This window comes from Pan paniscus, chromosome 6 (genome assembly GCF_029289425.2).
Source record: "Pan paniscus chromosome 6, NHGRI_mPanPan1-v2.0_pri, whole genome shotgun sequence".
Lineage (NCBI taxonomy): Eukaryota > Metazoa > Chordata > Mammalia > Primates > Hominidae > Pan > Pan paniscus.
This window is the reverse complement of record NC_073255.2, coordinates 33,338,283-33,353,321: the sequence shown is the minus strand read 5'-3', so window position 1 is coordinate 33,353,321 and position 15,039 is coordinate 33,338,283. Positions and strand designations below refer to the sequence as shown.

At 41.1% G+C, this 15,039-nt stretch overlaps 1 protein-coding gene across 2 annotated transcripts in view; it reads right to left on the bottom strand.

Moving 5' to 3' along the window:
- Positions 1 to 15,039, bottom strand: part of CREB5 (cAMP responsive element binding protein 5) — a 416,278-nt gene that overhangs the window by 304,842 nt on the left and 96,397 nt on the right. For both annotated transcript variants that reach the window (XM_008960013.5, XM_063606199.1), the window contains exon 4: positions 13,018 to 13,139. In XM_008960013.5, coding sequence (XP_008958261.1) covers positions 13,018 to 13,139 — 122 coding nt within the window. The remainder of the gene's footprint in view (positions 1 to 13,017; positions 13,140 to 15,039) is intronic.

The following is a 15,039-nucleotide window of genomic DNA, read 5'->3' as shown; positions in this document are numbered from 1 at the left end:
ACTGCCAAGATTTAGAACTCTTATCTCAGAGATAGTCTTTCTAAAAATCCATTACAATGAAGGTTTATCCCCTCTCTCTGTGCCACAGAGCTCGGCATTGCTGAAATATGAACAGGTAATTAAAAGGACATGCCTGATTTTACAGTCAGCCCAGTGACACAGAATCACCAAACAGCTGTTGGGAAGGGGATTTGGCCCTACGAGCAAGTTACCTCTGCCAGGGAGTTGCAGGAAGTGGGGATCACTTCAGAAATCAGACTTGGTCTCTTCTTTTCCATGGATAGGAAAGGAGAATGCAAATATGAGTAATTCTTGTTTGGACCTCATGCCCCGACTGGCTAATATGTCAAATGGTCTCAGTGACAAATGTGAAAGGGAAGAGGCCTCCCAAAAGCCTGAGGCAGGAGGATGCGGAGACAACTACGAAGGAGGAAGTTGGCATAAGTGTGTGAGCATAGCAAGTTATAAACTGATGTTTAAAAACTGACCTGAGTCAGCTAGTTCATACTGAAGGAACACGGCTCTATTGAAGTAGTACCTACTTAACCTTTGATGAAAAGCCAGTAATCCAGGCGGATGAGCTGAACCCATACCACGATGCAACTAAACAAAGTATTTTAGTGGATCAGTTCCTTTCAAGCCATTCCTAGCACACACCAAAGCACCATTCCTATTTTCCCTTCTAACACCAACTCATATGCAAAAATCAGAGACACACATGTCCTTCTTTATGAGTTCTTGTCCATTTTCAGTTGGTTTAATGCACATATGTGAGCTCTCGATGCTTTTTTATAACAACAAACCACTGTTACGTGATTTAGTTATGTTTGTTTGGCATCCTGAGATTTTGTCAAAAAGCAATCAAATTTAAGAAGAGCAAAATGTAAAATAGAAGAGAAAATAATGCTGGGAATATTCCATCAGCGTTATTAACAGATGTTTTTCCTGCGAAATACACCAGTACATTGTATAAGTGCAGCACTGAGCAGTTGTGGTCTATGACTGTTGCATTCAATTAGAAGGACTACTTTAATGAGGTCAAAGTAGTGCCTCTCTCCCACCATCACAGACTGCACCCCTGGCCCTGGCCAGCTGTCTTACAATATGTGCCTCTGGTTGCAAGGAAGTCTGTGGGAGGGCATGTGTGTTTAGATCTGTGCAAATCCATTACCACCAAGGGTAAATCAACTCTAAGTTCACCTCCAGCTTATGGGTAAATCAGTGACGCCATCTTCAAAATCAAAGGGCAGCAGGTAGTTATACTTTGATAGCAATTATCTGTTAAAGCTGGTGTTGAATTGAACATTATAAGCAATTTAGGTATAATCAGAATGTCTGCCAGAACTTCCCAGAAATTGGCATGAAATTGTTCCCAAAGTCTGAATTCCCAACTTTGCCTAAAACATATACACATGTATGTTGTAATATATGTGCCTAAAACATATACACATGTATGTTGTAATATATGTGCCTAAAACATATACACATGTATTGTTGTAATACAAATAAAGAAAAAAATCTAGCAGAGATCTGGATCAAGGAATTATTTCCTTACTGCTGACATGCAGGAAAAAGACGCCTCTTCCAGGCAGCAATGTCACAACGGTGTTATTGTCTCTGTGAACGTGGAGTTTGGATTCCTGTTTCCTGCTCACTTTTTGGACACTTCTTGTAGTCAACATCAGAAAGAATGTTCAAAGTGAGATGCTCTAGTGATGTATGAATCTAACAACCCCTACCTAGGAACCAGTTTTAATGTCAATTCTTCAGATCTTGATGTATTCTAACTTCCTATGTTTAGAACTTCAAAGTTGTCAAAAGGCCCATTTTACCAGTGAGAAAATAAAGTCATGTGTGACTTTTAGAGAGCGATGGAATGGAGCTGACTTCTTGCCCTTGTCCTGAGTTCAGACCACACTCCAAGTCACATCCTCACAATCCACGTGGGGGGAGTGTGGATCACACAGGAAGTGTTTGGAGGCCACTTTCAGGTGGCCTGGCAACACGGGGAAGAGCTCTTGGGCACGACACACTGAGAAAGGGGTTGCCAGAATTCTGGGCCATCTTGTTTCCCTCTAACCATTTGGGGACCAACCAAGTGGGGCTACAAGGGTGGGACTCACATGCCCACCACATTCTAGAGCACTGAGAAGCCCAGGCTTCCTTATCCAAAGGCTTGTTGCTCTGGTTAGAGAGCAATGGACAGGAATGCCTGGGCCAACCATGCCAACAAATTCAGCAATAACCTTATGTTCATAAATCCTCTGGGAAAGTTCCTAAGCTCTGTGCATAACAAATCATGCTGGGAGAAGGTAGGAAGGGGATGACTTCTTTGAGACAGGCTGTGATTCAAAAATGCCCAGTGCTGCATCACCTGTAGTCAATCAGCCTGACATTCACACAAAACATGATTGCTTTTCTTCTTTGGGGAAGTGACTGCTTGCAGAGCCTGAATAAACCCCCACCCAAACATAAAGCCCCAGAAAAAGGCTGTGCCCAGCACCAACTCAGGCAGGATTCGGTCAGCACTATGATTAACTTTCAAAGTTTTCTTAGAACAGATGGTGTATTCTGCACATACCTCAGATCTCAAGGGCTCCGCTGGCTGCAGCCACACTAAATCCAAAATATGAAGTCCTCGTTTTACAGAGAGGACTGGGAAGCAAGCTGCTCCCCCACCCTCAGCACCAGACAATGAAGGGAAAGCTTGCAGGTGGGACAGCCTTCTTCTAGCTTCAAAACTCTCGAATAATAGCTCGAATGTTGTCTTACAAAATGTCATCATACACACCGGTCTCATCCTGCCAGCAGCAAGTGAGTTCTATTAGCAAATTTGTGCTTAGAGGATATGCTGAAAGTAAAGTCCTTTTGGAATTCTACTTCACCCAAGAACCAAACAAGAGGACTGGACTGGTCACACAGAACAGAGTCACAAGTTCTAACAAACTGAACAATAGCTTTGAATATCCCAGAAAGCAAAGCACAGAGGGAAACCTAACAACAGTCAAGCAGAGAAGCCTGCGACAGATATTCCACTGCAGACAGGAGGTGCGTGGCCACCCAAAGAAAACAGCCTAGCCTCCTCACCAACCCAACCGGCTTGTAAGCCCCACCTGGCTCACCAGAACTAGTTCCAAAAAGTACATGAACATAGGTACCAGTAATTCAGGGGGGAAAATCCACCGTTTGATCAACTTTCCTAAGTCTTTGGACTTTGGTGGTACTTGGGTGAAGAACAAGGGAAATGGCCCTGCGTGGTTCTGATACTAAAATCAGTCATTATACCACAGGTTTGAGTTGACAGCCAACGTGCTGGAAATGCAGATGGGAGGAATGCTCGGAATCCCAGTTCTGGCCTCAGACTTTTCAGTATGGAAATAACTTAACAACACACAAATGCTGGAGCAGAGTTCTCAGAGTAAATCACTCCCATACCTGCTCCTAGCCGTACTTAATGTTCACCTGGATTTATGAGATGATGGAGGCAGAGACAGTTTCTTGCAACTATTATATTATTTTCCTTTCCTCTTTTTACAATGTCAGTTTTTTTCACGTCTCTGTGAGGGGCCCAGGTAAGTGACTTAGCTACAGATGCTGAGTCTATCATTTGGTCCAATTTTCCAAATGTGAATGCTGTTTTCTGCCTAGAACGGAAGCTTCATCTTTTAGTCATTTACTTTTAATCTGGCCCAGAAAACAGATCTGTTTTCCTGCATGCCTTTGGGAGTATTAATGCAGGGCCTCGCGGAGGACAGCGTGAGCTTCCTCTGCAGATGCAAGGGCCTCCTGAGCCCGGGTACACACCCCACTCTGTGTGCCTGTCTGGCACGTCAGAAATCCTGAATTACTCACAGCTGGAAATGGATTCATTCGGAGGAGAGTGTCCATTCGATGTTGTGATTCCATCTGGGTTAATACCTTGAAATCGCAGCCTGGCTTGCCTGCCTTGGGACAGGTAAGAAGCGATTTAAACAAGCTGAGTACCCGACCCAACCTGGAATTTAAAACAATCACCCTGATGAGAAAGTTCCCTGCTGGGAAAAGCTACCTTTTTCCCAGACCTTAAGGCGGAGCTTCCTAATTGTTTTAGTGAGGATCATCCCAACCACCAGAATCCACTTGGACTGATTTTCAGCTGCAGTAAGGCTGCCTGATGGAGGGCAGGGCGGGCCAAACAAGTGGCCCTTACAGGCTGCAGCTGAGCTGAGGGCGGTGCCTGCGGAGCTTCAGGGCTGCACTGTGGTTTTGGCTGTTTTGGGTTTCTTTTTTCTATCATTTATTGCCCCCACTTCAGTCCCAATGTTGTAGCACCAGGATTAACTGACCACATGTTGCTGTAGTAAAATACAGCATGAGGCTGTGTTTATAAAATTTCCAACCTATCCCCTTTTTATACCCACGATGTCCCACACCGATCTCTCCAATTTTTAACAATGATAATATTTGGAGGAAGTTTTCCTTTAACCACAAAGAAAAGGCAAACAGCTTCAAGAACAATTGTTTTCTTTACTTTTCTTTTTTTTTAAAAAAAATACAAGGTGTCGCTCTGTCACTCGGTCGAGTACAGTGGTGCGATCACAGTTCTCTGCAGCCTTGAGCACCTGGGCTCAAGCAACCCTCCTGCCTCAGCCTCCCAAGCAGCTGGGACTACAGGTGTGGGCCACCAACCCTGGATAATTTTTTTATTTTCATTTTTAATACAGAAGAGGTCTCATTATGTTGCCAAGGCTAATCTTAAACTCCTGAGCTCAAGTGATCCTCTCACCCCTAGGCCTCCCAAAGAGCTCAGATTTCAGGTGTAAGCCACCACACCTGGTCATATATATATATATTTTTTACTTTAAACATTTCTGTTAGTTTTTGTTTTTTTTTAAAAAAATGCATTCAATTTTACAATAATAATTATTACAATAATACTTATTACTAGGTATCTCTTTAAAGTTATGTTAAAGGTCATATAGCCTTCTTAGAATTTGCAGCAATAACCCAGTACTAAGTAAGAATGGTCTAGCCTTGAGGTAATAGAAACGGAAAATAAAGGGAAGATCTGAGGACTGTGTCTAAAGAAATTTGATTGGACCTAAGGAGTGGATCAAAAGAGGGTAGGGAGGGAGCTGAGTCCCAGAGTGGGAGGGTGAAACATGCCTCTAACAGAACCAGGGGAGTCGGGCATGGTGGTGAGTTTGTATGGGAAAGCCCTGGGTATGGTTTCTGGCATGTTGAGTGAGGAATAGCAGTGGTATGTTCAATGGGAACATCAGTAACAGCTAGAGGCTAGAGACCAATATTTATACCAATGCAAGGGCTAGATGTACGATAAAGGAATTGTCTGGGTGGACTTGACTCTTAAGCTATGAGAACGTATGGGTTTTCTGAAGAGAAGGTGTAAACAAAATCCACCTAAGAGTGGATACATCCAAAAGACAGGGAGGCAGAGCTGGACACCCAGAGAGGTCAGAGAAAGGCCAAGACGGTCCACATAAACCACTGGCTCCCTTTTTGTCTCTCTTGACAGTTTATTTCTCTGCATTTCCAATGGAGAAAACTATTACTAGTATAACCACTTATAATTATTCCCAGTTAACTGAAGAGGCCCAAATCAAATTATCATTAATAGTATATTTAATGGACATTAATTCATGTCCATATGTGGACAGGAATATGCTTTATGAATATGTAAGTCCTTTGATTGTTACCATCCCCAGTCACAACTGAACAGGAAATGCTGGTGCAAGAAAACACTATTTTACTCTGCAATATTTCCAACACAAATAGTCTTTCCCAAAATTAACGTCCAGCTTCCCTAGCAATCATCATGATGGAAATAAAATAGGGTCCAAGCATTCTCCAGTCCCTCCTACTCTGTAGCTTCAAGGGAGACATTAGTACCTCCGATAACACCCGCCACAGGCATGACATGAATGCGCAACCTTTCTAATTCAGACTCCAGCCTCTGAAAACCTTGGGCCGGTTCTCAAGAAGACATCAGACAGAGACTTCTATCTTGCCAGAACAAATGTCCTGTCATAACAAATATAAATAAAACCTGTGATGGGCCAGGCGCGGTGGCTCACGCCTGTAATCCCAGCACTTTGGGAGGCTGAGGCGGGCGGATCACAAGGTCCGAGATTGAGACCATCCTGACTAACACGGTGAAATCCCGTCTCTACTAAAAATACAAAAAATTAGCCAGGCGTGGTGGCGGGCGCCTGTAGTCCCAGCTACTCTGGAGGCTGAGGCAGGAGAATGGCGTGAACCCGGGAGGTGGAGCTTGCAGTGAGCCGAGATGGCGCCACTGCACTCCAGCCTGGGCCACAGAGTAAGACTCTGTCTCCAAAAAATAAAAAATAAATAAAACAAATAAAACCTGTGATAAATAATTTAAATAATTAATACTGAACTCAGAGAACAATGAAAGCTGCCACAGGCTAGGAGACATTCGTCTGAAATTACTGTCACAACCACCTCCCCCCTTCACTTTGCCTGTTAACACTGGTTGAAGACAGAGCCACCAGCTGCCAAATAATCAAGCACTCAAAATCAAGTCCCCAGTCGCAAGAGATAAAATACTTTTTTTCTTTACTGTGAAAATTAGCTTGTAAGGATTCATCAATTAAGATCCAAATAATCCGAATATGCAAACTCGCCAAGGGAGATGATGAACAAATATCTGTCACCATCTTAGCCAGTATTCCTCTAAGCTGTCAGCTTCCTGAGCTGCTCTCATCATCTACATCGAACACTTAATATTAAGTGTCCACTCTTTGCAAGACAATAGACTATGTATATTGCTGCTTTCGGGATACCCTGTCTTTTCACCAAAAAACCCAAAAACAAACCAAAAATGAACTCCTATGAGTTGAAAAGAACTCCACTCCATTTTAAAGTTGAAGCAGAACCTGAGATCACATTCATTCACATATGTGGAAGTAAATACCAACTCTTAATAATCCCTGCTAAGATTGTACTCATTATTCCTAAATCCTAGTGACCTAAAACACATGAAATAGCTTCCAGTTTATCCACTGGTTTAGTCATTCCCCTGAGTGGGATGCAAAGATCAAGTCAAATTCCCTTCCAGCATCAAATTCCACCTAAGATGAGGGCATAATTTTAACCTGCAAGGAGAAAGTTGAACGTGATTTACATTTGTAGTGCACTGAAATGGGAGGACAAAAAGAATCCTATAATATAAGCCTTAGGGTTTTCAGTCATTGGGGTGGTGGAAGAAAGAGGTTGTCATCTCCAATATCACTGTCAATGAGTGTTTCCTTTCAGTCATGCTGATAAAAAAAAAAATGAAAAGATCAAAAGCAGCCTCATCTACTAGGATTAAGCAAACACGAGGACATTTTCAAAACCTGGATAAAACCAAGTTTAGGTTTCAGAATATTCTTTCTCTCCATACTTCTGGGGGGAGGGAAGGATTGTTTTACACAAATATCAGAGAAGCAACATGTTAGCATAACCGGAAATGTGCAGCTGTTGCAAGTTTGCTCAACTTGGCATCTTTTATTTTCCATCCAGCACCACTCATACCTTCCCCACAGAGCAGCGATGCTGGCTAGCAGCTGATGGGCACAAGATAGTGTAAGAAGGCAAAGTGCCTCTCCCTCCGCACCTTCTTGCCCCAAGTAATGGGTGGCATCGGGTAACATGATTTCCAGGTACAGAATTTAATCAGATTAAACAGCCTGCTTTGCGGAGCTGAGGCTGACCCCACCATGCCCTGTTCTGTGACTCCTGTTGAGCTGGGATCCAAGATCTTAAGACTGTAGCTTGTCCCTTGTTCCATGTGTTAAACAGTCAATACTCTCTGGGGATGGACTTCACTTTTAATCATTTTGGTAGGAATTCTAGAGCATGGAAATGTCCTAATTTCCTATTGCTGCATCAGCATAATGAGTCCGATTTAGGTCCTATGGGAGAATAACAACACTTAGCACTTATATACCACACTTTTCATCTTCAGGGTCTTTAACCATGTTAGGCTGTAATGTTATGTTTCTCTTAGCAAGACAAAGGAGTTCATTTCTAGTCCCTTCAATTACCCGTCCTTCCTTACACACACACACACACACACACACACACACACACACACACACAGTTATTATATGATAAATCTATTTCCCATCTCCTAGATGTGTATTATGCAATTTCTTTTTTTAAGTCATTAAACATAAAAGGAAAATTCACACACCTCTTTTTTTCTTTTTCTGTTTTTAAAAATATTTTTGTTTTTCTTTCCTCTAACATGGAACACAAAATCAACATGCCGGTTGTCCATTCAACATGTCTGCTAGGGCTGGGCTTCCCTACTTGATTTCATTCTTCATACCTCATGGTCTCCTGCGTCGTCTCTGACCACGGAGGGGAGTGCAATCCTCTGTGTCAGAGAATTCTGGAAGATTCTGCCCAGCTCATGCTCAGACCTCTCTACTTCATCTCTATTCACTTCTGGCTCAGGTGACTCCACCCAATCTCAAGTACATAAACACTGTTTCTACATTAGTGACTCCCAAATCTGCATCTCCAGGCTGGTCTTCTCCCTTGAATTCCAGACCTATATATCCATCTGCTGGTCCAGCATCTCCACTAAGCAAATCTAAAAAGAAACCCCCAATTTTCCCCTTAAACCCACTCCTCCCACAGGCAATCCCATCCTTCCAGTTGCTCAAGCCAAATACCCGGGTTCATCCTTGGTTTTGCTGCTTCTATTACTTCCCAGTCTAAACCATCAGCAAATCCTGTTGGCTCTCTCTTCAAAATGTATCCAGAATCTATCCACCGCCTCCATCTCCACCTTGAGCCAACCTGCTATCATCTCTAATCTAAATTCTTTCAATACTGTCTCAACTGGTCTCTCTCTCAGCCACTGCTCTTCGATAGTTTGCTTTCAACTCAGCAGCCAAAGTGATCTTCCTAAGATGTAAGTCAAATCCTCTCACTTTTCTGCTCAAAACTGTCCTGGCTGGGCACAGTGGCTCACGCCGGTAATCCCAGCACTTTGGGAGGCTGAGGCGGGCAGATCACTTGAGTCCAGGAGTTTGAGACCGGCCTGGGCAACACGGTGAAACCCCATCATTACAAAAAATATGAAAAATGAGCTGGGCATGGTGGTGGGTACCTGTAGTCCCAGCTACTTGGGAGGCTGAGGTGGGAGGATCAACTGAGCCCAAGAGGTCGAGGCTGCAGTGAGCTGAGATTGCACCACTGCACTCCAGCCTGGGCAAAAGTAAGAACCTGTCTCAAAAAAAAACCAAAAAATTGTCCTATGGTTTCCCATCTCACTCAGTTAAAGCCAAAGCCCCTTTACAAGGCCTCCCAGGATCTGCCCTCCCAGACCCAGATCTCTAGCCTTATTACACCCCCCTTGGGTCTCTTTGTAATTCCTCCAACACACAGAGCACCCTCCAGCCTCAGGCCTTTGCACTTATGTGCTTTCAGCTTGAAACATTCTTCTCCCCAGTACGTACCTGGTTCAGACCTCCTCCCACTTTGGGTCTCTGCTTGCACATCTACTAACCATCAATGCCTGCCTGACCACCCGCAGCATGCCCTGTGCCCCTTCCCTGCTACACATTTCTCCATCACACTTATCACCATCTGACATGTTATAGATTTTTTTTTCACATATTTATTGTTTCTCTTGCCCCCTAGAGGTAAACTACATGAAGGCAGGTCTTTTTGTTTGTTTTTTATCATCTTTATTCAGTGGTATATTCAACAATGCCTTGGACAGTGCCTGCCATGTGGTGGGCACTTGAAAATGTTTCTTGAATGAAAAATGATGAACAAAATTTCTTATATATTTCAGGATATGAACTAGTCTGAGTTCTAAGCCATTGGCAAGTTGACATTTATGATACCTGATAGTGAATTACAACATGCTTTTCTAAGGGGAAACAATTCTCTTATTAAAGATTTATGAGGTTATAAGCTTCTATTAATATGGAAATTGAGGCTACTGTGGAACGTGTTGTCTGCTATATATAGTATTAATACAGATAATGAGGGCTTTCTCCAGTGGACATAACCTGCTTACAGCCTGCGCTGATTCTATATACACATTGGGATGCTTCTGGAAAAGGATGCTGGGATTAGAGACAGAGTCTGTACAACAGACTTTTCCCCAATGGACAGCCACATGGGTCAAGTAAGGATCAATTCTCTATTTGCTCTTTAACAGAATTTTCTAGACCAACTGCAGCTAGAAGTTTTAAAGGTGGTGTGCAGAACCAGTCCAATCTTTCCAATATTTTTTGTGTAAGACACATAGAAAGTTCAAGCAAGAACTTTCTTTAGCCAAATTCTCCAGATAAATTAATCCATCTTCCACTTTACTAAAACCTAATGAGGGAACCAATGCAAGTCTAAAGACTCAAAGGAAAAGAAATCGGAAGACAACTAGAGATGTAGAATTAAAAAGAAATAATTGTCTGAATGTAGACCAAAAGGAAAAAGAAAAGAATACTAAAAAATGATAAGATAGGCACTGAATAAGAACCTGTGTTTCTGCTTTTTAAGCAGGGAAAGAAGAGCTGGGGTGGCAGGATGCCAAGGATGTTGACAGCTGGAAAAACCTGGTCAAAGGGGTAGGTAAAAGAATATTGTCAGGTGGGGGAGCATTATTCCTACTCCTCATTTCCCTGCCCTGTGACTTCCAAAGAAATGCCAGAGCCAAAGCCACCAACACAGCCGTCTTTGCTGCCAGAGGAGTCATTGTGGTTTAGCCCTCAAGAGAATGCCCTCTCGTGTAACCATGGCCACCTGAGGCTGGATTTGGCCCCTCTGGTTTGAATGAGGCAAAGGAAGAAGAAGCCTCAACAGCCTGAATATTGTCCAGCTTCCCATGCGTGCAAGTGAGGCTGAGGCATGAGACGGCAGTGTCCTGAGACGCTGGCCCTAGACCATGGGGAGGCTGGCCGTTCCCCACCCACACACCTATCATGAAAGCATCACACGGCTATGAGCAACACTTAAAAGAGAGAAAATAACATGTTTCTACAGCTGCAATAGTTCCTTTTCTTACTTTGGTTGCTTAATTATTTTAATTTTTAAAATTTAATTATCTATACTCTTTTTCAACCCACAAGAAATTTAAAGCAACTCACGAAACATGTATAGCATGACAATGTTTTTTAAATTAAAAATCAGAACCAGAGAAAATATAAACTAGAACTGAAAGTCTGGTCTAGGGAGGAAGCAAAATATGCTCGTCACAATGTTCGAAAAGGTTTTCAAAGTTTAGCAGTAAACTTGGCTTTGTGTTAACCTAGCAGTCAAAGCGAAAAGAGAAACAGAACCAGTTACATGATTCTCATGTCCATGAGGAGAAAAATATTTCAGTTCCTCAGGGGAAGCAAACCATTTCCTGGAATTCAGATCTGCAAGAATTTCCTCACACAGGGCTTCATATAAGAAATCATGAATAATGCAATGGAGAATATCTAAAACCACACCCCGACCATGGGCTTCACGAAACTGTTCTTGGAAAAATGTCTTTAGTAAAATCAAGGGCACACACTTGAGGTAAAACCATTCTATCAGAAATGAAGACAATATGGATGAAATACACATCTTTCTTATAGTTCAGTTTAAGAAGCCAGCTTTGACTATCTTGAGGAATGAATGAACTTAATTCCTTAGTCTTCTACATACACATGTCTATCAAAAAAAAAAAATTTATTACTCAACCAAAGGAAGTTGACTAGATGATGAGAATTTCTTCCTCTCTTGCATGCTATTTTTATGGTTTTAAATATATATATATATACATTTCTATTGCAACAAAATATAGAATGCATGTCTTTTATTTTTATTAAGTTAATTTTTTAAAGTGCTCAGAACCTTATTATTTGGCTGGCAAATAATAGTTGCTATGTAAGTGCTTGTTTAAAAAAGAAAAAAGGCACTTCATATCCTTTGAGGGGGAGTGGAGGAGAGAGTCAAGCATGCATGATAAATTAATTATAAATAAATAAAACGAGTTGACTGAGATTTTGTACCCCTCTTGTAAGCATCACTTATTTTCATGGTTTTTCCTGAAGCCATACAGGCTAAATGCAAGCCCTTGACTATTATGACATGAGAATGTGACAGGAAAAATCTGGTGGAGGGGGGATTATTATAATTTCACATAGACAAGGACTAAAAGGCTTTGAAACACTTAGAGAAATATCAGAACCTTTTAAAATTTCTTTTCCGGATGGAACAGCTGGACTTCAGAATTCATTACTACCTAACTGGTCTTTCCTTTCAATCACCTTTCACATTTTGAATTTCTGTTCACAGACTGTATCTAATTTGTTTCTTAATACAATGTGGGCATTCAATAATGCTGTATAATAACAATGAACAAAATACCAAAAAGCATCCTCATCACATTGACTTGTGACCACCATCTCCTTTCATTATTCTTGTAAAGTGATTTTAAATTTCAGCACATTCCCATAAACACCGAATATATTCTTAAGGGTTTCACAAAGTGATTTTCCTACATTTTTAAGAACAAATGATTCACAGTTGTACTCAACTTATTTGTCTCAGCAACAACAGATGTTCAATACTAGAACAAGGTAATATGACCAGGAAATAATTATGAATTTGGTGCAGAATGACTGGAAAGATTATCGAAAACAGACAGTTACAACATGGGCCAAAGTCTGATGAAATCCCCTCTTCTACCATGAAGATTACTCGCCTGTTCTCTCACCCATTGGCTCTATTCTTCTGCACTCACTGCTCACGTAAGGTTTGCTATTAAATACTTAGCAAAGTAAAACAACTGATTGAGAATAGAAAAAATCTGTAAGTTTGACTAAATTTTTGATTTATCTAGCTTTGAATTCTGCCATAATCAAGGAGTAATCATTTTAAAAAAATTAGACAAATACTCACAAATGGCTAAAATACTTCAAGGCCACATCAACACAATCTGCAGTGCAGTGCCACCTAGTTTCCTCGTGGAAGTTTCTAGCAGGACACCTCTCAAGGCGGCCATCCAAGCAAACCTACCCGCTTGTTGCTCTCCTCCTCCTGAGCCTTCCTGAACTCGTGCTCCAGGGAGCAGTCCAGCTCGCTGAAGAGGCCCACCTCCTCGCAGTTCTTCAGGAATCTCGTTGGGGTCGGAGTTTGATCTGAAAACAGAGTCGGAGAGCTCATAAATGGGTCTTTTTTCTCAAAAGCCAGTAGCAAGCATGAGCTAGATTCACTAATCCCCTCCCCTTGCCTTAATTAAATGTCCACTAGCCATCCAGTCTCTTGGCCCTTTAAATAACATAACGATATGCAAGAAAATAAAACCGTAAATTCCGAAGCAGGAATACAGTAGACAGAAGGCTGTAGTCTGCGAGGGCTTTTGCTGAACTCCCTCCAGACAACTTCAGGAGATCTCACTCTCCACTTGTCTGAAGTCTGTACCATTTGAATACACATTGAAACATGTGGAATGACCCTTTTTCTTTCTATATTTATTTTGAACTTTAAAAAGAAAATGATTTTGCTAAAATAAGGCCAAAAAAAATCTGACCCAATGTTAAGCCTGACTTCAGGGGGCTGGAAAGAAAAAGGATTTTGCAAATTCTTATAGTAAACAAAAAGAAACAAACAAGCATGTTAATTCATTTTTCTTAATGGAGAAAGAAAACTTAACAATTCTGTCTCTCTTTCTGAAAATCATAGAAGGATGATAAAAAGTTCCAAGTCAAACACATTCAGCTTTCATCCTTTAAAAATGTCATTATTAATTTTATTTTCCTTTGCTATAGCCAAAAAAAGAATGTTCTGCAAATGCTCTTTAAAAGGAAAAGAATTTCTTTCATATTTTTTACTTTCTACAGAGCTTTCTACTTATAAAACTGATGGAGCTGAAGCCACTATTTGTAGCTTAATATATATGCAGCATTTGCAGTTTATAAAGTATTTTCATACAATTCTTGAGAATCTAGATCTCACAAGATTCTATTAAATAGAAGGTAAGTAGAGTAGAATTGCACTTCCATCGTCATTGAGTGCAATCATCTTCCTTGGTGAAGGTGTACTTGAGTTGAGACAAATAAAATTGTGTAAATGGTCTTTTCTCAGAAACAGGAGATATTAGAAGCAGAAAGGACCACGGAAGAAAGCCTAGCCATGCTAAATTTTTGCAGATCAGAAAAACAGAGGCCCAGAGTAATTAACAGTCTTGCTTAAGGTCTCCCAGATAAATGGTAGAGACACCAGGATTATAACCAAGGCCTCAATGCTATTTCCACTGTGTACATGTATTATTCCCACCTAACCCTGTAGTAGACTGGATTAGATTAATTATGGCATTTTCCCAGCTTGATCTAGACTGTCTCAAAATCTCTGCATAGTTCTCTAAGCCATTAACCAGTCAACTGAAGAGGTGCCCTCAAGTTGAAACAAATTTGCCATTCCTGCATTCTCTTTATAAATTCCTATATTATAAGAAACTAGAATTATATTTACTTTTCTAAATCATACAGAGAATAGTTAAGCCCAGTAAATCAGTAAATTGTCTGATTCAAAGAATATCTTAATACCCATGAAGCAGAAAATGGTGTAATATCCCCCATCGAATCAGCCCTTTAGAGGCAATGTCTCTTGATTCCCTCTGGGCAAGCAACTTTCAGCACCCAAATGGCTGACTTGGATTCCATGCAGCAAAATCCCCATCTGCATTTTTTCCCATTCTTGACCTAATCTCCAAGATACTGAGCTCCTTGCATTTCACAGAGAACATACCACAGCTGTTCATAAATTCGGCATTACAGATAAGGGATGTGTGAAAGAGTGGGTTCTGTTGAATATTGTTTTATTAGCAACTAATTTATTTATTAAGAGGCACACATATACACCTAGGTCCCTAATATATACATATAACTATTGTGTGTTTATAGAAGACAAAATTAATATTTATGCAGGATTTTGCAATTAACATTTTCACTCATATTGTCTAGAATCTAGATCTCGCATGATTCTATGAGGTAACAAGAGTCGATACTATTTTATAAATGAAGAAACGAGCTTCCTTGC